Source organism: Molossus molossus, unplaced genomic scaffold, assembly GCF_014108415.1.
Source record: "Molossus molossus isolate mMolMol1 unplaced genomic scaffold, mMolMol1.p scaffold_m16_p_18, whole genome shotgun sequence".
NCBI lineage: Eukaryota > Metazoa > Chordata > Mammalia > Chiroptera > Molossidae > Molossus > Molossus molossus.
Genome location: NW_023425353.1, coordinates 53,167,247 through 53,194,116, shown reverse-complemented (window position 1 = coordinate 53,194,116; position 26,870 = coordinate 53,167,247). Strand labels below are relative to the sequence as shown.

Here is a 26,870-nt window from a genome sequence, read left to right as displayed (position 1 = left end):
CACTGCCAGTTGCATCAAAAGTATAGCACAATTATGTACAGTACATTTTACCTGATAATAATAATAAGCAGCAGTGTTACTGGTTTATGTATTTACTATACTATACCTTTTATTGTTGTTTTAGAGTGTACTCTTTTACTTATAAAAAAGAGTTTGTTGTAAAATAATATGCCATGTTTACTGCGTCTCTTGGTTGCATTATTTTCTCTTGTGCTTGATTTATTCTCATACTGCTTTTCGTACAGTAATATGTTGTATAGATTTGTAATCTAGGAGCAATGGGCTATACCACATAGCCTAGGTGTGCAGTAGGCTACACCATCTAGGTTTGTGTAAATGATGTTCACACAATGACAAAAGCACCTAATGTTGCATTTCTAAGACTGTATCTCTTAAGGGGCACATGACTGTATTTTACCCTGATTTGACAGATCTGCCTACATGACATCACAGGGCTATTGAGAGGCTCAAGTGTCGAACTGAAAGGTGGGAGGTGCTGTTCTTATCTCTCAAACCCAACAATGACATAATATTTCTGCAGGTCCTGGTGCTTTGACGGTTGTCATTTGTAATGATCTTACCACAGCTGAAACATACCTCTAAATTCCTCAGTAACCTAGAACAATGGTTTTCAAACTTTAGCATGCACCAAAAAAACCTGGACAGTTTGTAAAAATACAGATTTCTGGGCCTCATCCCTAGAGTTTCTGACTGAGAGTTTCTGGGGTTGGGCCCTGGAATTTGCATTTTTAAGAAGTTCCAGGTATACAGTTGGTCCAGTGACTACAATTTGTGGACCCCTGGTTAGAGTCTTTTGGAGAATTCGGCATGTAGGGCTCGGATTCTATCTGGTCCACTCAGGTTTATCTGGTCTCAACTCCCCCCTTCTGTCCTCTGGGGAGCAAGGAGACCCTGGTTAAAGTCCAACCCTAGGGAGTGTGTGTTATCAAGCTGCTGACAGCGTGCCTCCTGATTGCCTTTGCAAAGGGTCTGGCGTAGGCGAACAAGGACCAGATAACAGTGTACGGAGTCACGCGGCTGCACGTGGCCTCCAGGCACGGCCTGCTCGGCTCCCCGCCCCCGGCTCTGCTGTCGCGGCTGCTGTCGCGGGGCGGAGCACAGGGCGGAGCGGGCTCCCGGCTGCGGCCAGGACTGGCGAGAGGCGGTGTCAGGCCGCGGGTCCTCAGTCTAGTGACGCCGAGCGGCTGGCCCCGGCGCCGACTGCGGTGGACCGAGAGGCTGGAGGATGGACCTGCCGGGGCTCGTTCGCACCCTTTCCCTGCTGCTGGCGTTGCTGCTGCTGGGCTCTGCGCGCGCCTTGCGTGTAAGTCCACAGGACCCCCAGGCGGGGGTGCGTTGATAAGGGAGATGAGGCGGCGGACCAAGCCGGGCTGCGGCCGAGAGGGAGCCTGCAGGGCGGTGGCCCGGGGCCCGGCTGCACCCCGGCGGCAGGCCGGCTGCGGAGCGCAGGCAGTGGACTGGCCTTCCCGTCGGGGGCGGGCTGGGCGGGGCGCGCGTCCTTCCCGGTCGGCTGTGGCTTGTGTGTTCCTCTCCCGCCGCTGGTTTCGCTTGGACCCACGTCCCCAAGAGTGCCAGGCGGGGGTGAGGTGAGGTGCGCCCACACCCTTCCAGCTTTGCAATTTCCCAGGAGAGGGAAGGCCACGTAGCGCGCATTGTTGGAGGAAACCTCGGGCTCCGGCTTGGGGCGCCCTCCCTTGCCCAGTGTGAGCTCTGCGGGGCGCTCCGGAAGGAGAAAGATGGGGTCAGGAGAGGTCCTCGCAATGGGATCTTTGGGGTAATTTCTTTCGAGGCGGTCACTTGTCAGCGTCTCGTGAGCTTCTGTGCACGCCCCCCTCCCCCCGCCCGCCTCCTTTTTTGGCTTGGATTTTCCTAACCTTGGGGGCTGACGGCCCAGGCCGAGGGCGGACGGGCGGGCTGCAGGAGGCGGGGCTGCAGGAGGGAGCAGCGGAGGGGTGGGGGCACGCTTGGCGGGAGAAGGACAGCAGGGAATTGAAACCGGCACCTGTCCCTCTGCACGCTCAGCGAACCAACTTTGGTACTTGCAGAGTCTGGGTGGGCTGAGTCTGGGGCACGTTTTAAGTAGAAGTGAAATTTGGGCCTGTTGACTTGTCAGTTACACCCTTTGATCAAAGGCTCTGAATAACTTGCCTGAAGCAAAGCGATGCGTTTACATAAAACCTAGAGGTTAAGGATCTTAAGTATGTGGAAAACACCTGCTGAAAATATTTTAATTTAGTGTCCTCCTTGGGAAAGGGTCACCTCAAATGGAGTCTTTGCTAAACCCCTGTCTACAGGGGTCTGTGGCTCCTCTGCCCCAGATTTTTGGCTGGGAGGCCTGGAGGAACCCCCCAGATGAAAGCTAGTGAGAACCGCTGGGAACAGTGGCAGAGACAGATGGGTGGGGGGAGACAGATCTTTATATTTAGGTAGGCTGTGGAAGGAAGGAGATGGATCTGTGGGCCGGGAGCTGGTGGACAAGGCAGTCCCTGAGCAGTGGTTGCTCATCAGTCAGCAGCGGTGCCCTCTGACTGCCAAGGCCCACGCAGAGAGGCGCCTCACCCCAGGATTCTTCAGTGTCTAGGTGTCCCTCCCGGGGCCCAGAGCTGAAGAAACTACCAGCAGACACGCTCCCAGTGATTTCCTTGTTTACATTTATTCACAGCAGCGGTTCTCAAACTTTAACTGCCCTTGAAATGAAAACTAAATTTATTTATTTTTAATATGTTTTTATTTATTTGTTTAGAGAGAGGAAGGGAGAGAGATAGAAACATCCATGTGAGAGAGAAACATGGATCAGCTGCCTCCTGCACACCCCCTACTGGGGATCAAGCCCGAAACCCGGGCATGTGCTCTGACTGGGAATGGAGCCGGGTCCTGTCCGTCCATGGGATGGCGCTCAATCCGCTGAGCCACTCCGGCTGGGCAAGACTAAATTTAAAATTATTTACTAGTTTATTTCAGAAATAATACATCTATTACATGTTAAGAATCTTATGGTTTTTTTGGGGGGGGGGTAACAGTGTTTCTCCCCGAATTTTAGGGCAAAGAGTGGTATTGGTTTTCACTTTTGTAAATCTCTTTCGTGTCTGTCTTTTTTTTTTTTTTAATTTTTTTTTTTTATCCTCATCCGAGGACATTTTTCGATTTTTTATTCAGATAGAGTGGGAGGGAGAGAGAGAGAGGAGAGAGAGAGAGAAACAACGATGTGAAAGGGACACATCGAGTGGCTGCTACCCGCACGACCCAAGCAGAGCTGGGGACAAACTGCAACCGAGGTGCATGCCCTTAGCGGGACCCGAACCCGGGTCTCTTGGGACCGCAGACCGACGCTCTAACCGCTGAGCCAAATCGGCCAGGGCTCGTGTCTGTCTTAATAGATGACAGATTCTCACGACTGCGTCAGCATTCACTGTTGCCCTAGCATACGTCATGTAGCCTCTGAAAAGCTCCTCTGTACACCCGTGAGAGAATGAGAGAGGAAAGGCAGTTATGTCCTAGTATTATTATGAAAACAATTTTAACTAAATGGACCCCCTGAAAGGGTCTCGCTGACCACGCTTTGAGAACCGCTGATTTAGAATACTGTTTTCCTTATTATGAAAGAAATTCCATACGCGTTGTGGAAAAACTAAATATTCAGAAAACTGGAAAGAAGAAAATGAAAATTGCCCATCATGTTACAATTCATTGTGTTTGTATTTTAATAATAAAGTGTCGTCACTGACTGGTGGCTTGGATTCCAGGCAGGTTGGGCAGATGTCAGTGGCCTTCAGGTTTTGAATGGGGACAAGAAAGCTCTAATATTCCACAACGCTGATGCCAGTTCCTGGTTGCAGGCGGACCTGACCTGGAACTCTCTCCTTGGCCAGTCCTTTCTAAGGAATTCACCTTCCAGAGCCCACCTGCACAGACCTGCCAGGGGACCCTCTTAGGAGCAGAGAAAATGGTGATCTTCAGGCAGCTCTCCCTGGGTGTGAAGGCTGCCCTGGCGGCTGGCACTGTCTTCGTGTCCATGATTATCTCCCGCTCCTACCTGTCTGAGAGCCTGGAGCTCAGGGCCTGGCGTTGGCTGTTCCGCCTCCAGCTTGCCCTGTTTGTCAACTCGCTCATGCTTATTGGCTCCCTCTACATCTGGCGTAGCACAGTCAGCAACCTTAGCCATTCCCCAGCCACAGAGTCAGCCTGTTTTCATCTTTGGAAGATGGCTGTTGTGACATTTCTGGCCCTGGCCCACTCTAGCTCCTTCACCATGCTCTTCTTAGTGGCCGAGGAACCCTATCTCTTTTCCTTGGCCGCCTACTCCTGCCTCGGGGCCTACATCATCATGCTCTTCTTCCTCTGTACCCTCAGCGGCATGGAGCAGGCCTACCAGCTCTTGGCTTGGCGCAGTGGTAGGGTCGTGGGCAGCCTTGACAAGACGAGGAAGCTGGCACTCAGGCCAGCCCTGGCAGTGGTGGTGACCGCCATACTCAGCATAGCCGGGCTTCTGAATGCTGCCCAGCCCCCAGTGGTGAAAACCGTGGAGGTGCCCATCCACCAGCTGCCGCCCTCGATGGACAACCTCAAGATTGTGCTCCTCTCAGACATTCACTTGGGCCCCACGGTGGGCAGGACCAAGATGGAGATGTTCGTGAGGATGGTGAACATGCTGGAGCCGGATGTCACGGTGATCGTGGGTGACCTCTGTGATTCAGAAGCCTCGGTCCTCCGGACAGCTGTCGCTCCTTTGGGCCAGCTTCGTTCACGCCTGGGCGCCTACTTCGTCACAGGGAATCATGAATACTACACGTCAGATGTCAGCAACTGGTTTGCATTGCTGGAGTCCCTGAATGTCAGGCCCCTTCACAATGAGAACGTGAAGATTTCTGCCACTCGGGCCCAACGCGGCGGTGGTGAGGATGATGACTGCATCTGCTTGGCCGGGGTGGATGACATTGAAGCAGACATCCTGCACTACTCTGGCCACGGCATGGATCTGGAGAAGGCCCTGGGGGGCTGCAACCCAGACCACGCCACCATCTTGCTCGCTCACCAGCCCCTGGCTGCCAAGAGAGCCCTTCAGGCTCGGCCGGACATTAACCTGATCCTTTCTGGGCACACGCATGCGGGGCAAATCTTCCCCTTGAACGTGGCATCCTATCTCCTGAACCCCTTCTTTGCTGGCCTCTACCAGGTGGCCCAGACCACATTTGTGTATGTCAGCCCAGGCACGGCCTACTATGGCATCCCCATGAGGTTGGGTAGCAGGGCGGAGATCACAGAGCTCATCCTGAAGCGGGCTCCCTGAGCCTGGCCCTACCCCGCAGGCATCTTTATCTTGATCACCCTTGCCCTCACTCTCCCTCCCTTGTCACAGCGGGTTGCCTGCTTCACGCCCTCCAGCCTTGCCTGCCCCGCCCCGCTGATACACCCTAGTCCAGCCTGGCTTGAACAGTGATTTGTGGTAAGGCTGCCTAGCAGGTTACTTTGTAGATGGCCAGTTGCTTCTTTATATGCATTTATGAGGCCACCAAAGTCACACATGTAAGAACAGGGCATCTATTTTCCAGATGATGTGAAGTAAACCCTCCTCCTCTGCAGCGCTCCCAGGAATAAACCGAAACTTGGGGTTGCTTGAAAGGGATGCCTCTAGAAAATAGAGCAGGGGAGGAATTCCAAGTGATTTTTAAACTCTCTTTAGGACTCAGGCAGTTCCCAGCATCACTGATGCAGAGCTTTCTGGGTACAGGGCACGTTGCTAGGTAAGCGGGGAGAGCAGGCAAGACGGAGGCCCCTCTGGCTGCTGGAGAAGAATTTTCTTCCCCTCCCCACCCCTTTGGATCAGAGTCCCCTTTATTGAGGAAACCAGCCAAACCTGCTGGAATAGAGTTCATCCTAGTCCAGACCTTGAGCGATGCTACTTCACTGTCTGTGCTCCCCTGGGCCTCGGGGTGGGGGTGGGGAGGAAAGAGCACTATTGTGCGTGATGGTAATAGCGCTGCACGGGGACTCAGAGGGTGTTCACCCCCTTTTCTACAATTCGGTGACGAGATTAGGGGCCGGCTCCTTTTCCCCATTTAGAGATGAGGAAATAGCAAAGAGCCGTAGGTAGGGCGTTGGCAACATGACAAGGTGTGTAGGACATCCTGGGCTAGGAGGTACCCAAGGCATCTGCCTCGCAGTGAAAATGTTCTTTCCACTGTCTGGTGGTTCCGGATTCAGACAGTTACCGGAAGTATGAGAATGAGGGCCTGGAACCTGATGTTCTTTCAAAGTGGTTTGCTTGAGTTCACCCAGAACTCCATGGGCCGGGGCCGGGAAGGGACCTGGTTTCAGGCCAGTGCAGGGTGTCTTTACGTTGGAGGAAGAGTCAGGAAATGAGCCCCACCCCAGACCCAGGTTTGGGTCTGGTGTGTGTGTGTGTGTGTGTGTGTGTGTGTGTGTGTGAGAGAGAGAGAGAGAGAGAGAGAGGGAGAGAGGAGGGAGGGAGAGAGAAAGGAGGGAGGGAGAGAGAAAGAGGGAGAGGGAGGGAGGGAGAAACTGAGGCTCACTCTCTACCAGTGGGGAAGTTGCATGGGGAGTGGCAGGGCCTGGAGGCCTTGCCTCCTGCTGGGTCCCCTGGTGTGCGGGGTCCTTCCCGGCCTGTCCTACCACTCTGGCCACAGAATCATAGGGCCATCTCTGGACCCATAGAAAAACAGGCAGAGGTTACTGTGTCCAGAGTGACCTCACCTCTGTTGGTCGGGCCCTTGTGCCAGAATCAAGAGACCTTTGGAAAGACCCCTCTGAGAAGACTGAAGACCTGGGCTCTGCAATTGGCATTTTTGTGACCAAGAGTCTTTCTCCCGCAGGGAAAAGTCACCACTCTGACAAGGGGTTCACCCTGCTGCTCACCATCAGGCTGTGCTGGGCAAATGATTTGACCTCACTGAGCCTTGGCTTCCCTCACCCTAAAATGGGGGTGATTATCATATCTACCTCAAGTCTGTTTCGTGGGGAGGGCACTGAGACCGGGCACCTGAGTTGCACGTGCACACTCACCATGGAAGCACTCAGTGTTGTTTGCACACGTCACAGTGGGGCTTGCCAAAGGACTGTTGGGTACAGGTGCCCCGGGAATTTATGGAGCAGACAGTCCTGGAGAATGTGAGTGGGTCCCAGCGATTTGCTGGGGGTTTGCTTTCCGGTGCCAGTGTTGCTGTGTCCTGTGCACGCCCTGCCTGTTGGATAGGCAGGAATCCCCGGGGGTCCTGAGACTACCCTTCTTATTTCCGAAGTATTGACAGCAGGCCTGTCCGTCCAGCGTAACTAGTTCTTCTCTATTAGACACAAACAGGTCCACCCTCTGTGTCCAAGGGATGGTTGGCAGCACCTTCTCGTGCTTGGCTAGTATTCCGTGATGTGGGAGTTTGCGGCAGACGCGTCTCCATTACTGCCCAGATACGGCCCTGAAGGCCGCTCTCCACGGCACCCTCTGTACCTCTGTTCTTCCCCCACTTACTTTCTTCGTTTGTTTGTGGCTGGAGGAGGTGGTGAGAAATATTTACTGAGACCTTAACAATTCTTTCCATTTCTTTTTGGTTTCATTTTAGTTTAAAAAACAACCTGTAAATGCAAGCTAAAATGAAATGTGTTTTTAGAAAATGAACAATGGCATGTGTAAAATTTTTATTACATTAATCCCACTGCTGTCCATTCCAAACATCCATCCAGCTCCCCCCCTTATTTGTTTTAAACTTTTTATTATGAAAATTTTTAAATATTCACAAGGTAGAGAGAACAACATCCTGAGTCCCCATGTACTCATCACCCAGGTCAACAATGGACTGTTCTGCTCTTTCCCATTTATTCCTGCCACACATTTTTTTCTTTTCTTTTTTCTTTTTCCTTTTTGGCTGGACTGTATTAAGGCAAATCTTAGAAAATATAATTTTACCCCAATATACTTCAGTAAGAATTCTCTCTAGAAAAGTATCTACATAATGCTGTTATAGCCAATGAAATTAACAGTAACATTCTTTAAGATCGTCTAGTACCTAGAAGGAAGCCAAGACTTCTACCTCTCAATAAAAGTGTTTTTCCCACTGTCTGAGGGGTAAATAACTGTATTTGTTACAGATTAGTAACAGGATTCAAATGCTAAAGAGTTAGTATTCAGTTTTCCCTGCTTATCTCAATTGTCTTTTTTTTTTTTTTTAAACTGGTAAAAAGCACATAAATGATACATTAAAATGTATCATCTTAATGATTTATAAGTATATAGTTCAGTAGTGTTGAGTATATTCACACTGTTGTGAAACAGATCTCCAGAGCTTTTTTATCTTGTAAATCTGAAACTCTATACCCATTAAACAACTTCTCTTTTCCCTCCCCTCACCCCTAATAATCACCATTTTATGTTCTGTTTCTATGAATTTGACTACTATGGGTACCTTACATAAGTGGAATCACACACTGTTTTTTTGTGATGGCTTATTTCATGTAGCATGATGTCCTCAGTGTTCATCCATGTTGTAGTTTGTGCCTTTCTAAGGCTGAATAATATTAATTGTATGTATATATCACATTTTGTTTATCCAGTCATCCATCAGTGGACATTTGGGTTGCTTCCACCTTTTTAAAAATATTTTTTATTGATTTTTAGAGAGAGGAAAGGAGAGGGAGAGAAACATTGATGTGAGAGTGAAACATCTATTGGCTGCCTCCTGCATGCCTCCTACTGGGGATCGAGCTGCAACCCAGGCAGCCTGGGCGTGTGCCCTGACCAGGAATCAAACCAGCAACCTTTCCATGCATGGGGTGGTGCCCAACCAACTGAGCCACACTGGCCAAGGCTGCTTCCACCTTTTTTTGTCTATTGTGAATAATGCTGCTATGAACATGGGAATGCAAATATCTCTTCAAGACTTTGCTTTCTATTTTTCTGGATGCATACCCAGAAGTCAGATTGCTGGATTATATAGTAGTTCTGTTTTTCATTTTTTGAGGAACCTCCATACTGTTTTTCACAGTAGTTGAACCATTTTACAATTCCACCAACAGTGCACAAGGGTTCTGATTTCTCTCTGTTTTCACAGAACTTGTTATCATTTTTGTTAGTAGTGTGAGGTGATAACTTGCTATGGTTTTGATTTGCATTTCTCTGATGATTAGTAATGTTGAGCATATTTTCTTATGCTTGTTGGTCATTTGTATATCATCTTTGGGGAAATGTCTAAGTCTTTTCCCCATTTTAAAATAGATTAATTGACTTTTTGTTGTTGTTGAGTTGTAAGAGTTCTTTTTATATTCTGTATATTAATTCCTTATCAGATATATGATTTGCAGATATTTTCTCCTATCCATAGACTTTGCTCTGTTGCCATTCATGGGCAAAAGTTTTTAAGGATGCCCCATTTGTCTATTTTTGCTTCTGCTGCTGGGCTTTTGGTATTATAATCAAGACATCATTGCCAAGTCCAATATCATGAAGTTTATGATCCATTTTTAGTTCATTTTAATAGATGTAAGATAAGGGTCCAACTTCATTCTTCTGCATGCGGATATCTAGTTTTCCCAACACCATGTGTTGAAGAGACTGTTCTTTTCTCATTGAATGGTCTTGACACCCTGGTCAAAGATCATTTGAGCATATATGTGAGGGTTTATTTCTGGCCTTTTTATTCTATTCCATTGGTATATTTGTCTGTCTTTATGCCAATACCACAGTGTTTGATTACTGTAGTTTTGTAATATATTTTGAAATCAGAAGTGTGAGTTTTGCAGCTTTGTTCTTCTTTTCATTATCTTAGCTATTTGGGGTTTCTTAAAATTCCATATGAATTTTAGAATGAACTTTTCTTTGATAGAGATTGCATTGAATATGTAGATCACATCACATTGGGTAGTATGAACAGTTTAACAATACTGAGTCTTCCAATTCATCAACATGAAATGTCTTTCCAAAGTATTTTATTCTTTTTGATGCTGTTGTAAGTGGAATTGTTGTCTTTAATTTTCTTTTTGGATTGTTTGTTGTCAGCATGTAGAAACACAGTGATATTTTTATGTTGATTTTGTATCCTACAACTTTGCCAAATTCATTTATTAGTCTAACAATTATGTTTTTGGTGTGTAGAATCTTCTATATATAATATCATGTCATCTGTGAACAGATAATGTTACTTCTTCCTTTCCAGTTGAATGTCTTTTATTTACTTTTCTTGCCTAGTTACTCTGGCTAAGACTTCTAATACTTTGTTGAATAGAAGTGGTGATAGCAAGCATCCTTGCCTTGTTTCTGATCATAGAAGAAAAGCTTCAGACTTTCACCATTGAGTATGTTGTTAGCTGTGGACTTTCATGTATGACCTTAATTATGCTGAGCTAATTTCCTTCTATTCCTAGCTTGCTGTTTTATCATGAAAAGGTATTGAATCTTGGAAAATCTATCTCTACCTCAATTGAGATGATCATATGGGTTTTGTCCTTAATTCTGTTAATATGGTGTATTACATTGATTGAGTTTCATATGTTGAACCATTCTTGCATTCCAAGAATAAGTCTCATATTGTCATAGCGTATAATCCTCTTAATGTGTTGTTGAATTTAGTTGCTGGTATTTTGTGGAGGATTTTTACATCCATATTCATCAGCGTATCGGTTTATACTTTTCTTATTATGTCTTGTCTGGCTTTGATATTAGGGTAATGTTGGCCTCATAGAATGAACTTAGAAGTGTTGCCTCCTGTTCACTTTTATGGGAGAGTTTCAGGAGGATTGGTGTTAATTCTTCTTTAAATATTTGATAGAATTCTCTAGCAAAGCCATCTATCTGATCCTGGGTTTTTCTTTGAGGATTTGCAGTTACTGATTCAATCTTCTACTAGTTATTGGTTTGTTTATATTAGATTGTTCAGATTTTCTCTTTCTTCGTGATTCAATCTTGGAAGTTTACGAGTTTTTAGGAATTTATCTATGTCTTCTAGGTTATCCAATTTATTGGCATATAGTTGTATATACTAGTCTCTTATAATCCTCTTTATTTCGATGATATCAGTTTAATGTTTCCTCTTTCATTTCTAATTTTAATTATTCAGGTCTTTTTTCTTAGTTAATCAAGCTAAAGATTTGTTGATCTTTTCAAAAAACAACTCTTAATTTTATTGATTTTTTTTTCCTATTGTTTTTCTGTTCTCTATTTCATTTATCTTTGCTCAAATCTTGATTATTCTCTTCCTTCAGTTAGCCTTGGATATATTTCTCCTTTGGTTTTTGTGAGGAATTATGTCTCTTTACAATTCTTTTGTTTGAATCAGGGTCCAAAAACAAGGTCTTTATATTGTTTGTGATATATTTCTTAAGTCTCTCTGAGTCTGTAAAATACCCTCCTCTCTTATTTTGTGTCATTTATTTATTCAATTTATCAGGCTATTGTATCTTAGAATTTCCAACATTTCGGATTTGTGGTGGTGTTTAATGTGTTGTCTGTTCCTCATATTTTCCGTAAACTGGTAGAGCTAGAGGCTGGATAGATTCAAGTTCAACTTTTCCTGTTTTCTGATAGGAAGACTTCATTGCTTTCAGTGATGCTAACATTGACCCATGGGTCCAGGTGTTGTTAGCTTGATCCCTCCACTAGAAAGTTCCTCATCAACTTTTCATCTAATGTTTCAGCAGTCGCTGATAATTGTTGTCTAAACTCATTATTCCACTTGCGATTGCAAAATGGTGATTTAAAAAAAAATAGTGTGATACATTTAATTCAGACTTTAGTAGGCCAGAGTATTTAATAAGCTCTCTAGGAATAGTTAGTTGGCTTTTATATACTCAAGAGACAATAGGAATTTCTTTCACCTCAGTTATGCTTTCTGAAGGGGTTTTTGTGACACTCAGAAATATAATCCTGCCATCAGCCATCAAAATGTGATTTTTAATTTTGTTATGTCTTCTGTGTTTACTACCTGTTCTTCTACAAAGAACTCTCCTTATCAGTTGGCTGCCTCCTGCATGCCCCCCACTGGGGATCGGGCCCACAACCTGGGCATGTGCCCTGACCGGGAATTGAACTGGCGACCTCTTGGTGCAGGGGTCGACGCTCAACCACTGAGCCACACCGGCTGGATGATTACAGGCTTTTTAAAAAGTAGATTTAATTTTTAGAGCAGTTTTATGTTCACAGCAGAATTCAGTGGAAGGTACAAAAATTTCCACATATCCCCGATGACAGAGTTCTTATTTAATTTTCTTTGATTTTGTTTGTTTTTCTTTTACACTGGAGTTTTGGGTTCCTAACAACCCAATGCAATGACTTAATTCCTTTATACTACTGTATACATTATAGATTCAAAACAGTAATAGAATGTTATTACTAAGATGAAGCCTTGTCTGTGTGTTTTATCCAAATGCAGGTTGTTTTGTTCTGGGGACGTGCCCTTAGCGGAAACCGAACCCGGGACTCTGGTCCACAGGCCGACGCTCCAACTGCTGAGCCAAACTGACCAGGGCCTGAATGCAGTTTAAAATGCATTTTTATCCTTAGGCAGAATACAGTCAAAATACTGCTTCAGATTCACTTGAAATGATTCTTTCTTGTGTGTGAACTTGGGTCTGTTTTTAACTTGAAAGAACTATTCTATGTATTTAAAATTTATTTTAATATGAAAACTATGCACTTTTCTCTGAGAGGAAGGGGCAGAGTTCAATCTGTAAGTGTCTGTGAGTCCTAAGGATTGGGAACTGGTCCCAGCTGAGCTGCTTTCTCCTCCATCTGTCGTGTCCCCTCCTCTCCCAGGATAACTGACGCTCTTTATCCGCAGTCTTTGGGGTGCTCAACAAAATCCTTTGCAGCATAAGACAGGCGTCAATAAATAAACAAAGTTAATGAAAATGTTATGTGTAAGCTCTAGCAGCTCACCCACAAATTTTTCAGATCCGTGTTGATTCCCACCATTCTCTGTCATGGTTTGGCTTCTCCAGCCTGTCTGATGTAATGTTGTTTCCACGATATTTCATGTTTGAAAGGTTCATAGATATGGCATAAATAAAACTCGTCTTACAGTCATCTGAAATATTCCTCTCTTTCTCTTTGTTCTGTGAACTGAGGGGTCTGGGAAGCCCATGGTGTGGAAAGACTCATCCACCCGTATCTTCTCCCCTTCCCTTAATCCTTCTCCCCTTCACCCTAGGGTGCTAGCAGCCCAGGAGGCTTAGGTCTCTGCCACCTTGGAGCCGAACAGCTCATGTCAGGAATTCTCCAGGCTTTGGGTCTCTGGGGTGAATTGAAAGGGTATGTGGAGTTAGGGGATGGAGAGCCATTGAGTAAGTGCTTCCCAGAGTTAATACGGAGGGACTTGAAGACACAGCTTCCCGTAATCAGCATGACCCATAGCCTGTGATACTCTTGAGCTCCTTTTGTTTCTTTTATAGTTGACGAATGTGCACAAGTAATGCAAATATAATTATTGTTAGTCCTAAGGATTAGGAAACTTGGGGAATGTTCACATTACTTGGTATAAATATCAGTGTTGTTTATTGTTTTTTTTAAAAAAAATGCTTATTTACCACTGAAAGAATCTAAATGGAATAAATGACTTTTAAAATGTTATGTCCATTATTAAGTCCCTGGTGTGTATTGGGTCTGAGAGTATTTTGTTTATACTGCTGTGTGTGTGTGTGTGTTTCCTCCAGTAACATAAGTATTATGTACATGGGGGACACTGGGAAGGTGTGGGCTTGGCCTTGCTTGGAATTGATTTTATTTTATGTGTTTTCTGTGACCTTCTGCATTGTAAGTACTGATGCTACCACACCCCTGCAAGTGTGAAATAAAACCGGCTCTTCAGCACTTTGTCCCAGTGCCGATTAATTTAGAAGGGGTGCAATGTGCACACAGGGTGACTTTTGCATTCTTTCATTTATGGGAAATAAACTCCGAAGGCGACCTTTCCTCCTCCCTCCGCCCTCACACTTCTCGATCTCCTGTGTTGGTGGTGCCACGGCGCAGAGATACCAAGGAAACTGGCTCCTTGAAGCTGGATCCTCTCCTGCCCGTAAATGTTGGGAGGGGTCACCTGAGCCCTGAAGTGGGTGTTCCCTGTTAGCCATGACCATGACGGTCACCAAATGGAAGCTCTTAGGTTATGTGGCTTCTGTGGCCATCCATGTGGGTCCTCTCTGGGCTGCTTTTCAAAGCTGTAGTTCCAGAGACTTGTCACTGCTCCCCGGGTCCGAACAGCACCGTGTCGTTTATGTGTCAGACCAGAGGGACAGCCCGGGGAGTGTCCTCGCTGTCAAGGTCTCTCACGGGCAGTTAGTAGGGGCGTGGGGCCGGAGAGAGCGGGTACTGCCGTCTCGCCCACTTACAAACAAGCTGCTTTGGCTCCTTTTCATGGGTCGTTTTGAAAAGATTAGGACATGAGCCAGAAACCAAACGCCAAAGGCTGTGCTGATCCGTCCTGTAATCCTGCCTACACCCACAGAGTAGCTGCTTGTTTCAGTAAGTAGGTGGCCACCACCATCCACCATGACCTGTTTTTCACTGGGACTCACGGGTCATTTGAATGGAATGGGGATGTCTTGGGAGTCTGTGTGGAGAGGGCACTAGGTCTGCCGATCCGGGAGGAATCGTGGTCTTGAGTGGAGCTGGGGCCCAGGTCCAGGACCCCTTTCCTCCATCATGACTCTTACTCAGGGTGAGGGTTCTGGGGGTTGTTGGGGAAAACCATCCCAACTTGCACCCAGGACCAGTGAAATAACCATTAGGTGGGTCCTCTGACTTGTTGGACCCACCGGGGGAAGGACCTGGGCCGAGACGCCCTCTTTCCCCTGCCCAGCTAGCATTTCGGGCCCCTGGTATCAGTGTCAGCTCAGACCACACCTCACCCTCCACAGAAGGTCTGGGGGTGCCACTTTCCTTAGGACACAGGTACCCTCAGTCCCACTGGGGGGTGATGGCGTGCACAGTACCGGGGTGGCCTCGCAGGGCCCTCCCTGAAGGGGATCCCTCCAACCTTCTCTTCACTCACTTGGCTGCTTGTCAGAGCGGCCTGAGAGCTGCCCGCCGGCGGACAGAATCGATTTCCCATTGCAGGACGGACATCAGCCTTTTTCTCCTGAGTTCTCGATTTGTTTTCTTCTTGTTAGACATGCCAAGCAACACCCTCGCTGGTTGCCCAACCGTCTCACCCTCTAGGAATGCTACGGTGTATGAGCCATGGCTTGAGACTGCTACTGGCCAGCCCACCCTGGCTGCCACTCTGGCCTTGCTGGTCGCTATGGTCATTGTAGTCACTTCTCCCGATGGTCAAATGGTCCCTCTGTGATTGTCAGAATCTCATCCTCCCCAGGGATGCCGGGGGCCCAGGGCCAGGCAGCATCTTCTGTCACCCTTCCCTACAGAGTACCACACCCTCCTTGGGCTGCTCAGGGATGCCAACTCCTCCCTGGGGCCTTCCTCACTGCTGGGAGTGTCCCGGGGAAGACCGCCGAGGGGCGGGTTGTCAGGTCACCACGTTTACATTCCCACCTCGGTGAGCCATCTCCCACCTTCCTCAGGGTGCCAACGCAGTCCTGGCAGGTCCAGCTCATTTCCTGTGGGCCTGTATCACGTCCAGGTTCAGGTGCTTTCCCACGATGCTGACCCACAGGTCACGGGAGAGTGCGCCATGTCCGCAGACTCTCTGCCTGGTCTTGTAGCGTGAGCCCTCAAGATGCACTCCCCGTGTTCCCCGTGATTAAGTCCCGAGCCTCACTTTCTGGAAGGAGACGTAGGTCTCTGGTCATTGCCACGGAAGCCTCTGGCATTCACAGAATGCTCCGAGTGGCGGCTGCATGAGCCTGTCAGCGAGTCTCATTCTTCAAAGCTCACAAGTCTGTTCCAAAGCCAGGCAACCTCAGTCCTTACAGTGACCAGTCGCACACCCCATTCCAGGGGTAGAGCTAATGCAGATGCCACCCCTCCCCTTCCGCCAGCACAGGTGAGGGCCCTAGTATTTGCATCGCATACCATGGGGTGTCCCCACCCACTTAGCACCAGCCACAGGGTTCTTGTTGCCATTTGACATCTGTGAGAAATCCGGGTGCAGACTCACATCCTGATCATCTGCTGTGGAGACCAAGCCTGGTACCAGTTTTCTTTACCTGTGCTCCTCGGGAAGCATCACATGGAGTGGGCCTGGGTGCAGGTGGTCTGAGGAGTGATTCAAGAGTGCAGACGCGACGGACAGGTGGAAAGAAGCAAAAGCCTGTCTGAGGATGTGTGTTGTGGTTCTCCCTCTGGGCGGCGGCCACGATTCTGCTGATACCTCCTGGAAAGTATGCAGACGTGTCCAGGGCCGTCTGCCAAAGGAGGAGAATGCCGTTGTTCACCCCCCTTGCTTGAGCGTCACCCCCGGGAGCACAGACTCCCAGTGTCCCTGGGCTCCTGGCGGGAAGACGCAAAGCCGGGGGTGCGAGTCTGGGTGGAGACACTCCGCGCGAGGTACCGCGCTCACGCCGGGCTGTCCGTGGAGCGGCGGCTGACACAGGCATGTGGAAAGAGCCCTCCTTCCTTTCCTCATCCTCTGTACTGCAGAGTTTCCCGCAGTGGCAAGAGGAGAGTACTTCATTACTCTTGGGAGCATATAATGTTTCTCATACATATGTGTGTGCACGCATGCATGTTTAATACACACACTATAGAAACCGTGATTTACTCATCAGTCCACTTATTTGTTATCAGCATTTTACTAGGAAAAATTTCAGGTATACAGAGACTTGAAAGAATTGTGTACCCACCATCCATATTCGAATATGAGCATATTACTGTCCACCCATCCTTCCATCTATCCACCAATCCATCTTATTTTTTAATGCATTTCAAAGTAAGTTACAGACATCAGTGCATTCTCCCCTCCCCCACACACACACTTCAGCATGTATGTCATTAACTAGAGGTCGGTATCTGTTTATAGCTTTCTCCCCCCGCCCCACCTTTTTAAAAAAATATGTTTTTAATTGACTTTCTAGAGACAGAGGAAGGGAGAGAGAGAAACATCGATGTGAGAGACACATTGATCGGCTGCCTCCCGCACGGCCCCCACTGGGGATCGACACCCCACCCTGAGCAGGACCTCTCAGTCCATGGGCCGATGCTCAGTCCACTGAGCCACACTGGCCGGGCTCTTTTTTTCTTTGAAGGTAAACTTTACATACAGGGAAACGCACAGTCCTCCTTGCACCACTCGATGAGCTCTGACAATGCATACACCTGGTAATGCAGAACCCTTGTGCAGGTAGAGAATGTGACCGTGGCCTCAGGAAGGTCCCTCGTGTTCCTTCCCAAGCAACACCTGCTTCCACTCTCCCAAAGGCAACAACTATTCTGCCGTTTTTCCACCATAGACTAGAACTTTATATAAATGGGTTCACACAGTCTGAACCCCTGTGGGCAAGACTTTTTTTCACTCAGCATAACATTTTTTTTTTAATCCCCACCTGAGGACATTTTTTGATATTTTGTTCAGATAGAGTGGGAGTTAGAGAGAAAGAGAGAAACATCGACATGAAAGGGACACTTCGAGTGGTTGCCACCCTCGCGACCCAACCAGGGCCGGGGACAAACTGCAACCAAGGTACGCGCCCTTAGCGGGAACCGAACCCAGGTCTCTCTGGACCGCAGGCCGACGCTGTAACCGCTGAGCCAAACCGGCCAGGGCAGCCTAACATTTTTGAGATTTACCCATGTTATTGCAAATACCAGTAGTCCTTTTTTTATTGCTGAGTAGTAGTATTTAATCATATGAATATACCACAGTTTGTTGCTTCAGATATGACGTCAAGGCACCTCCCGAAAGCTCTCACTGACTGTGATGCTGCTGTGAAAAGAGATTTTTTTTAAAGTTTATATTGTGACCTTTGAAAGCCTAAAAATACACAAGGAATCTTACCAACGGTGAAATGGTTTCTTGTAGCCCTGGTCCTGTTGGCAACTGTGGCCTGTTGCTGCCTTTTTCATCCACCAGGGGGCAGTATTTCCCTCTGCTATCTGTTGGCCTCCCCTTTGAGGCCTTCCCTTTCAAATCTTAGCATAGTTAGCTTCTGAAGTCACGCCCAGTGTTTCTCGAAATTCGTTTTGACTGCTAGAAGTACATCTTACATTGCAACCCTGTAGAGACATACATGCATATGCAATTCTATATATGTCTATATAACAGAAGTTTCATAGCATAATACTTGCCTTGACTACGTGCAATACACTCTTATTTCCTAGTCTCTTTCGTTAGTAAAAGGTGCCCATCATCACCTAAATTGAGTTCATGACTCACAAATTGGGTTGCAGCCCACCACGTGAAAACGACTGCTTTAGAGTTCACTTAGTCGGACATGCTGCATATTTATGGCTGAAGAGACGCAGTAGAGATGGACTTGCCTGGGTCACTGTGGGACTTAGAGCAACACCTCGAATGAGGCTCCAGGGCCTTGGACTTCTGATCTGTTGCTTTCAGCCCACTGACATTACTGCTGAGGTACCTCCAGCGCTCTGGCAGGTCACAGCCACAAGGAGAGAGGTATGCTCGTGTGTGCGTCGTATTCCCGGCACTCTGGGCTTTGCTACATGAAGAGGCGAGTCACCTCCAGCAGGGTTTTCTCTTGGGGGGCTATAACTCCTGCGTCTCAGCCACTGATGGTCAGATCGGTGCTGGACTCTGGAAGGTAAGCCCTGTGGGTCCTCCTCGGTGATGTCTGTCACCGGGGTGCCTACAGTGACTGTGGCTTAGCTGTGGTTTGTTTTGTAGCCTAGAAACCAAACATTAACTCCATCAGCAGGCACATGCTGCACATTAAAGAGGCAGGGAGTCACTCGCCGCCGTCGGGTCTGCTTCAGAAGTGCTGAAGGGGCAGGTTCTCACGTGGTCTGGTCCTTGCTCTGCAGAATGCCTCCCAGAAGACCTTCAAGATCGACTACAGCCGCAACTGCTTCCTCAAGGATGGCCAGCCGTTCCGCTACATCTCGGGCAGCATTCACTACTTCCGCGTGCCCCGCTTCTACTGGCAGGACCGGCTGCTGAAGATGAGGATGGCCGGGCTGAACGCCATCCAGGTGTAAGTCGGAGGGCCCCGGGCTCTCGCCTGGGCTGGGACCCCCACGCTGGAGAGAGGGCGCGGCTGCATCTCTCAGTGCAGCTATTTCATGGCTCAGGGTGGTGGTGTGGGAGGGGCTTGGCATGATCTTGATTGGCCCTTCTTCAGATCATTCATCGCCTCTTCCAATCTTGAGCTTCATCACCAGCAATCATAAAATGAATGTCAGCTTTAAAAGGCAAAGGGAGCCCAGCCAGTGTGGCTCAGTGATTGAGCATGGAGCCACGCAGCAAGAGGTCGCCAGTTCGATTCCTGGTCAGGGCACATGCCCAGGTTGTGGGCCCGATCCTCACTGGGGGTTATGCAGGAGGCGACCAGTCGATGTTCTCTCTCATCCATGTTTCTGTCTTCCTTCCTCTCTCTCTCGAATCAATAAAGAAAAAAAAATTTGAGGAAAAAAAAAAAGGCAAAGGGAGCCCTGGCCAGTTTAGCTCAGTGGTTAGAGCATGAGCCCGCAGACCAGAGTCCTGGATTCAGTTCTCACTAAGGGCACGTACCTTGGTTATGGTTTGTCCCCAGCCTGGTTGGAGTCGTGTGGGTGGCAGCCACAGGTGTCTCTCTCACATCGATGTTTCTCTCTCTCTCATCGATGTTTCTCTCTCTCTCATCGATGTTTCTCTCTCTCTCTTCCTCCCTTTATGCCTCCTGCTCTATCTGAAGATAAATGCAAAAATGTGTTCAAGTGAGGATAAAAAAAAAACAAAAGACAAAGAAAAGTAACAGTGATTGAGCGTTCGCCATGTGCAGGGCACTTGACATGAACGATTCCGTTCCTTCAAAGTATCACCCTTCCTGTTTACAGCTGGCAACATTGAAATTTGCCCAAGCACATATTTTTGGACAGCTAGGATGTGAAAAGTCTTTGTGAGCACTGATAGCTTCTCTCAGCTCTTAGGGGAATACTCCTTGTTAGGTAGATTCCTGAAACCCAGTCTGTCTGTGCGGTTCTTCTGGGTTCATTCTATAGCCTGGGGTTATATAGAGGGACCCCAATAGCTATGTGTCCTCTTCTCTTGTGCTGTTGCAAGGTGACTAACTGGGAAGAATTGGGGTGACTGGCTACTCAGGTTTCTATACTGCTGATGTGAATTGCTGATAACTTTGCGAAACTAAAAGGTGAGAAAAACCCAGGGGCAGATTCATGGGACAGATAATTTAGGGGGAACCCCACTTGTTATTCTGGTTCTAAGGCCACTGGGGTCTCTCTGTAGTTTTAACTCTGTGTTCAAGAGAACCCTGAAACCATAGGATCATGGAAAAAGGACGCAGCCAAGCTCATTGTGATGGCAGGGGGTGGCTTTGTATTTAAATTTATAGTCCAGGCTGCAGGTAGTCGGGGAAGCTGGTAGGGACCTTTGTCATTTTACCTCCTGCGTGGGTTTCCTGCCAAAGTCTTTTGTCAGGAGGACACAGAGTTAAAGCTTTTTCCATTTTTATTAAAAAGTACTTTTCAAAAAATAAGTACAGTCATGCATGATGACATTTCAGTGAATGACAAACCACATATATCATAGTGATCCCATAAGATATAATGGAACTTTTCTTTCATTTTCTTTCTTTCTTGTTTTCCATTTATTTATTTAATTTTTTAAATCTTTATTGTTGAAAGTATTACAGATGTTTCCCCTTTTCCCCCCATTGTCCCCCTCCTCCTTCCCCACACTGTTGTCTGTGTCCATCGGTTGTGCACATATGCATAGAAGTTCTTTGGTTCATCTCTTCCCACCTCCTCCATTCCCCTTCCCTCTGAGGTTTGTCAGTCTGGTCCCTGCTCCCATGTCTCTGGGTCTATTTTGATCATCAGCTTATTTTGGAACTCGAAATTTTCTGTCACCTAGTGATCTATGATAACATCGTCGTGCAACACATTCCTCATGTATTTGTGGAGATGCTGGTGTGAAGACACCTCGTGTGCTGTCAGTTAGAAGTACAGCATGTACAATTATGACAGTATATAATGATAACAAGTGACCATGTTACTGATTAATGTATTGACTATACTATACCTCTTATTGTTATTTTAGAGCATACTATTTCTATTTATTTTAAAAAAGAGTTTGCGCCCGGCCAGTGTGGCTCAGTGGTTGAGCATCAATCCATGCACCAAGAGGTCGCCGGTTCAATTCCTGATCAGGGCACATGCCCAGGTTGTGGGCCAAATCCTCAGGGGCAGGGCATGCAGGAGGCAGCCAGTCAATCTTCTCTCTCATCGATGTTTCTATCTCTCTCTCCCTCTTCCTTCCTCTCTCTCTAAAATCAATTTTAAAAAAAACATATTTTTAAAAAATTAGATTAAAAAAAAAAAAGAGTTTTCTGTAAAACAGTATGCTGAATTACCCTGGCATCATTGTCTCTTGTGTGTGATTTAATTACTTGTGTTACTGTGCAAGCTTGTAGCCTAGGAGCAATAAGCGGACCATTCAGGTTTATGAGCGCACCCTACGATGTTCGCACAACGACAAAATCCCCGAACGAGGACACATTTCTCAGAATGAATCCCCGTCGCTAAGTGGCGCTGACTCTATACCTCATTGCTTTAGCACAGACATTTCCATTTTTCCTAAGCTTTACACAGGCATATATGATTTTTACATAGTAATACTTTGTGTTCATGTAATTTTGCATCTTTTTTCAAGTCAAGCAGTAAACAGGAATGGACATTCTTTGTGGGTCATAAACTTGAAAATGCCCCCCCCCCAGTTTGATTCTTGTGGGTAGCTGCTGTGAAAACTCAAAACGAGGCCTGTTTCCCAAGAGGCGGCCTGAGGGAGGGGTCCTGCGTCCTCAGGTGTGCAGCTCCGCACCCAGTTCAGAAACTCACGTAGGACATCTGGATTGTTGAGCTGTGTCCAGGAAGAGGCTGTGTGTGTCTTGGCAGATATGTGCCCTGGAACTTTCATGAGCCCCAGCCAGGACAGTACCAGTTTTCTGACGACCGTGATGTGGAACATTTTATTCAGCTGGCGCATGAGCTGGGGCTGCTGGTCATCCTGAGGCCCGGACCCTACATCTGTGCAGAGTGGGAGATGGTGAGTGTGGCCAGACCGGGCTCTGCCTGCCTGCCGTGTGGCAGGGGTGGGCTGGCAGGCGGGGATCTGGGGAAAGGGAATTGAAACCATGTAAATAAGTCTCTCATTCTAGATAACAGGGCACCTGTGACTGTAGCCCTCACAGGTGTCTTTTCCCTTAGGAGGTGCCTAGGCAGCGAGGAACAGGGACAGGTCAGAGGGCTGGGTCCTCCTCTTGGTGGTCACTCACAGACTCAGTTTCCTCACCTGCAAAATGGTGTGGGCTCTGCCTGCCTCACAGCTGTGAAATTAAGTGGAATTAATCTATAGAAAAGGCTTTGATGCTCAAAACATTGCATTTATGAAGAGCGATCGTATTTTTACCATGTTTCAATTTCTGACTTCCCTGCAAGTTTCCAAATCAGAAAGCCCAACTCAAATCCCCCTTCTCCATAGAACCTTTCTTCCCGCACCGCTAGCAGTAATTTGTCTCCCCTGAGCGCCTTTCGTGGAATGGACCTTCGAATGGCTCCCTTTCTTCTTCCCTGTTGCAGGGAGGGTTACCGGCTTGGCTGTTAGAGAAGGAAGATATCGTTCTTCGTTCTTCTGATCCAGGTAGGTTGTTACAGGTGTCTAGAGAGAACTCATGACAACTTAGACAGATTCTATCAAGAGAATCAAGTTTTCATGTTTGGTTGGGGTTTTTTTTTTATTACTCCTCACCCGACTATATTTTTCCATTGATTTTTTTTTTAGATAGAGTGGAAGTGAGGGGGAGAGAGAGAGAGAGAGAGAGAGAGAGAGAGAGAGAGGAAAAAAACATGGATGTGAAAGAGACACATCAATTGGTTGCCTCCTGTACGACCCAACCAGGGCTGGGGATCAAACCTGCAACCCAGGTACGTGCCCTTGACCAGAAATCAAATTTGCTGCCCTTCGGTCTGTGAGTTGACGCACCAACCACTGAGACCAAACTGACCAGGATGCGGAGGCATTTCTGTGCAAACACTTGATTATGAAAGTGTTGATCATTGTCTACTGCAGAACACCAGACATTGAATGTGTAGGAAATCGGCTTTCTTTCTTTTTTTTTTTTTTAATCCTCACCTGAGGACATTTTTCCATTTTTTGGTTCAGATAGAGTGGGAGGGAGAGAAAGGGGGAGAGAGAGAGAGAGAGAGAAACATAGACGTGAAAGGGACACATCGAGTGACTGCCACCCGCATGATCAACCAGGGCTGAGGACAAACCGCAACCGAGGTACATGCCCTTAGCGGGAACTGAACCCGGGTCTCTCCGGACCGCAGGCCGACGCTCTAACCACTGAGCCAAAGCAGCCAGGGAGGAAATCAGCTTTCTTAAACTTGACCAGATCTTGCTGACAAACCGATGACTCTGAATTGGCAATGGGCCCTGTTTGTGGTAGACCGACAGACTCAAATGCTTTCTTCTACATGCTTGGAACATAGCAGGGCCAGGCATAGTGCCTGGCTAATCAACATGGCAGGTGTCATTTCTGAAATGGTGTCACTAGATTGCTCAGTAGCCACAGTGTTTTCTGTTCCTTGATCTACTTTTGCAGAGTGCTATGTAAATAGTAGGTCTTTTTCCCTGTCTTTTTAAACCACTAGAAATTATTTCAGCTGCAAACCCCTATTAGCTGCATTTCTATCTCCTGAAGACTTCAGTGTCTCTGGGTGGCGGTGGTGACAAAAATGGTCGTAAGAGCAGTTAACATCGATTACGTTTACTGTGTAAAAGCCTAGTGCGTTATTGTCTATGCGCATTTCCTTCTTGGTATATTCCCCTCATTTTTTGCACTCTTAGTATATTATTAGTGTTTTATCATGTATTATCTCGTTTTATCCATAAGGCAGCTTTATGAAGTACGTACTCTATTATCCCCATCGGACACTCTGAATATATCATTTATTGGAACTTAATTGTGAAGTGAGAAATACCCTACGGTGACAGAGAGGACACACCAGTCAGTCCCTCTTTCTCCACTTAACACACGCCGGCAGGGTGCCGCCGGTGCTCCAGGCTGTGTGTCCTCGCGGCAGGGACAGACCGGGCGCGCTGGCCTTGTCCACCGAGAGCCCCGCTGAGGAGATGGCTCCGTGCACGACAACTTGTACCTGACTCAGCGCATGAGCTCCCCCATTTCAGAAGGTTGTTGCTGAACCCAGTATATTCTGGTCTCTGCTAGTGGCCCCAGGGTAACAAGGCTGTGTTGTGTCTATTTGTACTAAGGTGCATGGTGATAAACCTGTCTTGTTTTCCAGATTACCTTGCAGCTGTGGACAAGTGGTTGGAAGTCATTCTGCCCAAGATGAAGCCTCTCCTCTACGAGAATGGAGGGCCGATTATAACAGTGCAGGTAACCATGGAGATGAGCATGGGCCGGTGGGGGCGGGGGCTTCCATCTATTCATCGTATATGTAGGAGTGATGCAGACCTGCGCTTCATAAGTCTGTTTCTCTAAGAGGTGATGCCACAGCGGGCACTTTGATTTAAATTGCATTTTGGGCCCTGGCTGGTTTGGCTAAGTGGTTAGAGCATCGGCCCTCGGACCAAAGAGTCTCGGGTTTGATTCCGGTCAAGAGCATGTACCTCGGTTGCAATTTAATCTCCAGCCCTTGTTGGGGTTGTGTGGGAGGCAACCAATCGCTGTGTCTCTCTCTCCTCCCTCCTCCCTCCCACTGTATCTGAAAATCAATGGAAAAATATCCTTCAGTGAGGATTTAAAAAAATAAATAAATAAATTGCATTTGGGGGGCGTATTACCATTTTTGAATGCCTGCTATGTACCAGACTCTGTCCTGGATGCCCTGCCACTGCTATTCAATTTTTCCAACCACTGTCTCTTTTAAATGAAGAATTTCAACGAGATTTAGTGACTTGACCAAGGTCACCCTGCTGACAGGTGGTAGAATCAGCAGAGCCGCCGAGGTCTGCTGAATCCGTAGTCTGTCTCTTTCTCTTGTCGCATGTTGCCTGCTGGCCTCAAGGACGTGGCGTGGACCCAACCTCTCGGTCTGCCCTGCTTGGGCAGTCAGTTCGCACTGGTAAAGAAAGACGTGCTGAATGGAGGTCATTGTGTTTTCTCTCCCACTTCCTGCCCCCTCTCCTTCTTCCCCTGGTTTATTTGCCCTGCAAAGACTGGTATTTTGTGCGGTATATCGGGTGGCAAGTATTTTCCATGTGAAAAATCAGGACACTTGACCTGCAAGGATTTTAGATGTTTGTGAACTTAAACATCAAATCGTGTTGCTTGGTCATCAACCACAGGTGCTCATATTAAGAAGCGCAGGTGTGTCCAACTAGCTGCATCCTGAAGCAGCACCCAGTGCAGTGTGGCGTCGTCTGGGGACCGTGGGCCAGAGCCTTCTTGTGAACTTGGACAGTCTGTAGGGATGGTCATTGTGGGGAGGGAGCATGGCCGAACGAGGTGATGAGAGGGCTGAGCTGGCCAGGTGTCCACTCTGACGTGCACAGTGGACAGAGGCCAGGCTGCTGCCCCCCGAGGGATGTGCCAGTAGCACTCCATGCCCTTCATCGTCCTGAGTCTGCACTGGCTACAGCTCTGGAAGCCCATTTTCCTACATGAAGATTCTAGTCTGAAGGTCGGTGTATCTGCGCAGTTGGGTCGTCTTCCTTTCCTCGACATCAGGTTTACTTTAGTTTCCCTCATTTTCAGGGAAAGTCTCTGCCTCTCCCTAAATCGCTTTTAGTTTCTGCTCACAACTTTCCTGTACCTTTGGTTCTTGAAAAGTCAAGAAAAATGTAATCCAGTGGGAACTCCGCGGAGGAGAGCGAAGCGGGCGGTCTTGGGTGCGTTTCTTCTTGTGTCCGTCCCTGGTGACCTCAGATGACTTTAACCCAGGGGCCTCGGCGTCCTTCCCCCTCCCCGCTCACATCTCCAGCCAGTTGAATCCCACCCAATCCGTGTTGCCCCTCGATCACTCCGTGAACAAGTACATAATGTCAGGAAGTACAGAAAAACATCATAAAGCAAAAACAAACCAACCAACCATAACTGTCACTTCAGCACCAGGAGCCGAGGCAGGGCTCTGTACATTTTTGGAGAGCTTCCCTTAACTTTTTTCAATGCCTTTAAAAAATTTCTTTTTACAGTCAGTTCATATTGTGTGGACAATTTCCAACCTGACTTTTTAAAAAATTTTTTTTTACTTTATTCTTATGTCATAAGCATTATTTTTTCATGTCATTCAACATTCTTTACACACTAGATTCAGTCTTGCCCTCTTGTCCTTTGAGAGTTCCCATAGGTGCCCCTCTGTCCAAAGCCTTTCTTCCCGGCTGGCTTCATTGGCGTCCTGCTGAAGTTAGAACCCCGTTAGCACCTCCGTCTGTGATGCATTTGAGGAGGTTCATCGACAGCCAGGTGTATCTCTAGTCTCTTCCGTTCCCACACCTCTGCTTGGCCGCCAGGAGGCCACGGCCCGCGTGGGTCCACATGGCACACCTCCAGGTGGGTCTGGAATTAAATAGAGGACCTGTGCTGCTAGACAAGAGAGAATCTGCTCGTGCTAGCCCGTATTTCACTGCGGACGTTTCTATAAAAGCCGATTTCTGTCTCTGTCTTAATGCAGACCAAGGGGCGTAGGGATGAGTTGACTCAGTTCACAATGCTGGTGTTTTCTCAGGGTGCCTGGAGAGTTTGAAGGGGCCACCACGGAGCTGTATCTGCAAGGAGGGCAAAAATGATTCATGCCAGAAGGCTCAGATCCCTGCCCA

At 47.5% G+C, this 26,870-nt stretch overlaps 2 protein-coding genes across 3 annotated transcripts in view; both read left to right on the top strand.

The window, feature by feature from the left end:
* The first annotated feature begins 1,196 nt into the window (after positions 1-1,196).
* GLB1 (galactosidase beta 1) overlaps positions 1,197-26,870 on the top strand; it is a 74,193-nt gene continuing 48,519 nt past the window's right edge. Inside the window, exons 1-5 of one of the 2 annotated variants that reach the window (XM_036266419.1) lie at positions 1,197-1,324; positions 18,893-19,062; positions 21,980-22,130; positions 22,664-22,724; positions 24,395-24,489. In XM_036266419.1, the coding sequence (XP_036122312.1) occupies positions 1,247-1,324; positions 18,893-19,062; positions 21,980-22,130; positions 22,664-22,724; positions 24,395-24,489 (555 nt within the window). In that variant the 5' untranslated portion in view covers positions 1,197-1,246. Of the gene's footprint in view, positions 1,325-18,892; positions 19,063-20,057; positions 20,218-21,979; positions 22,131-22,663; positions 22,725-24,394; positions 24,490-26,870 lie in introns of those variants that run through there. The other variant, XM_036266420.1, reaches the window with a different exon arrangement.
* Positions 3,347-6,444, top strand: TMPPE (transmembrane protein with metallophosphoesterase domain). The gene has a single exon (XM_036266421.1). It carries the CDS (start codon positions 3,965-3,967, stop codon positions 5,306-5,308), a length of 1,344 nt encoding a protein of 447 aa, XP_036122314.1. The 5' UTR covers positions 3,347-3,964; the 3' UTR covers positions 5,309-6,444.

Coding starts and splice junctions, on each gene's coding strand:
- TMPPE (XM_036266421.1), top strand. CDS start 3,965: ATGGTGATCTTCAGGCAGCTCTCCCTGGGTGTGAAGGCTGCCCTGGCG.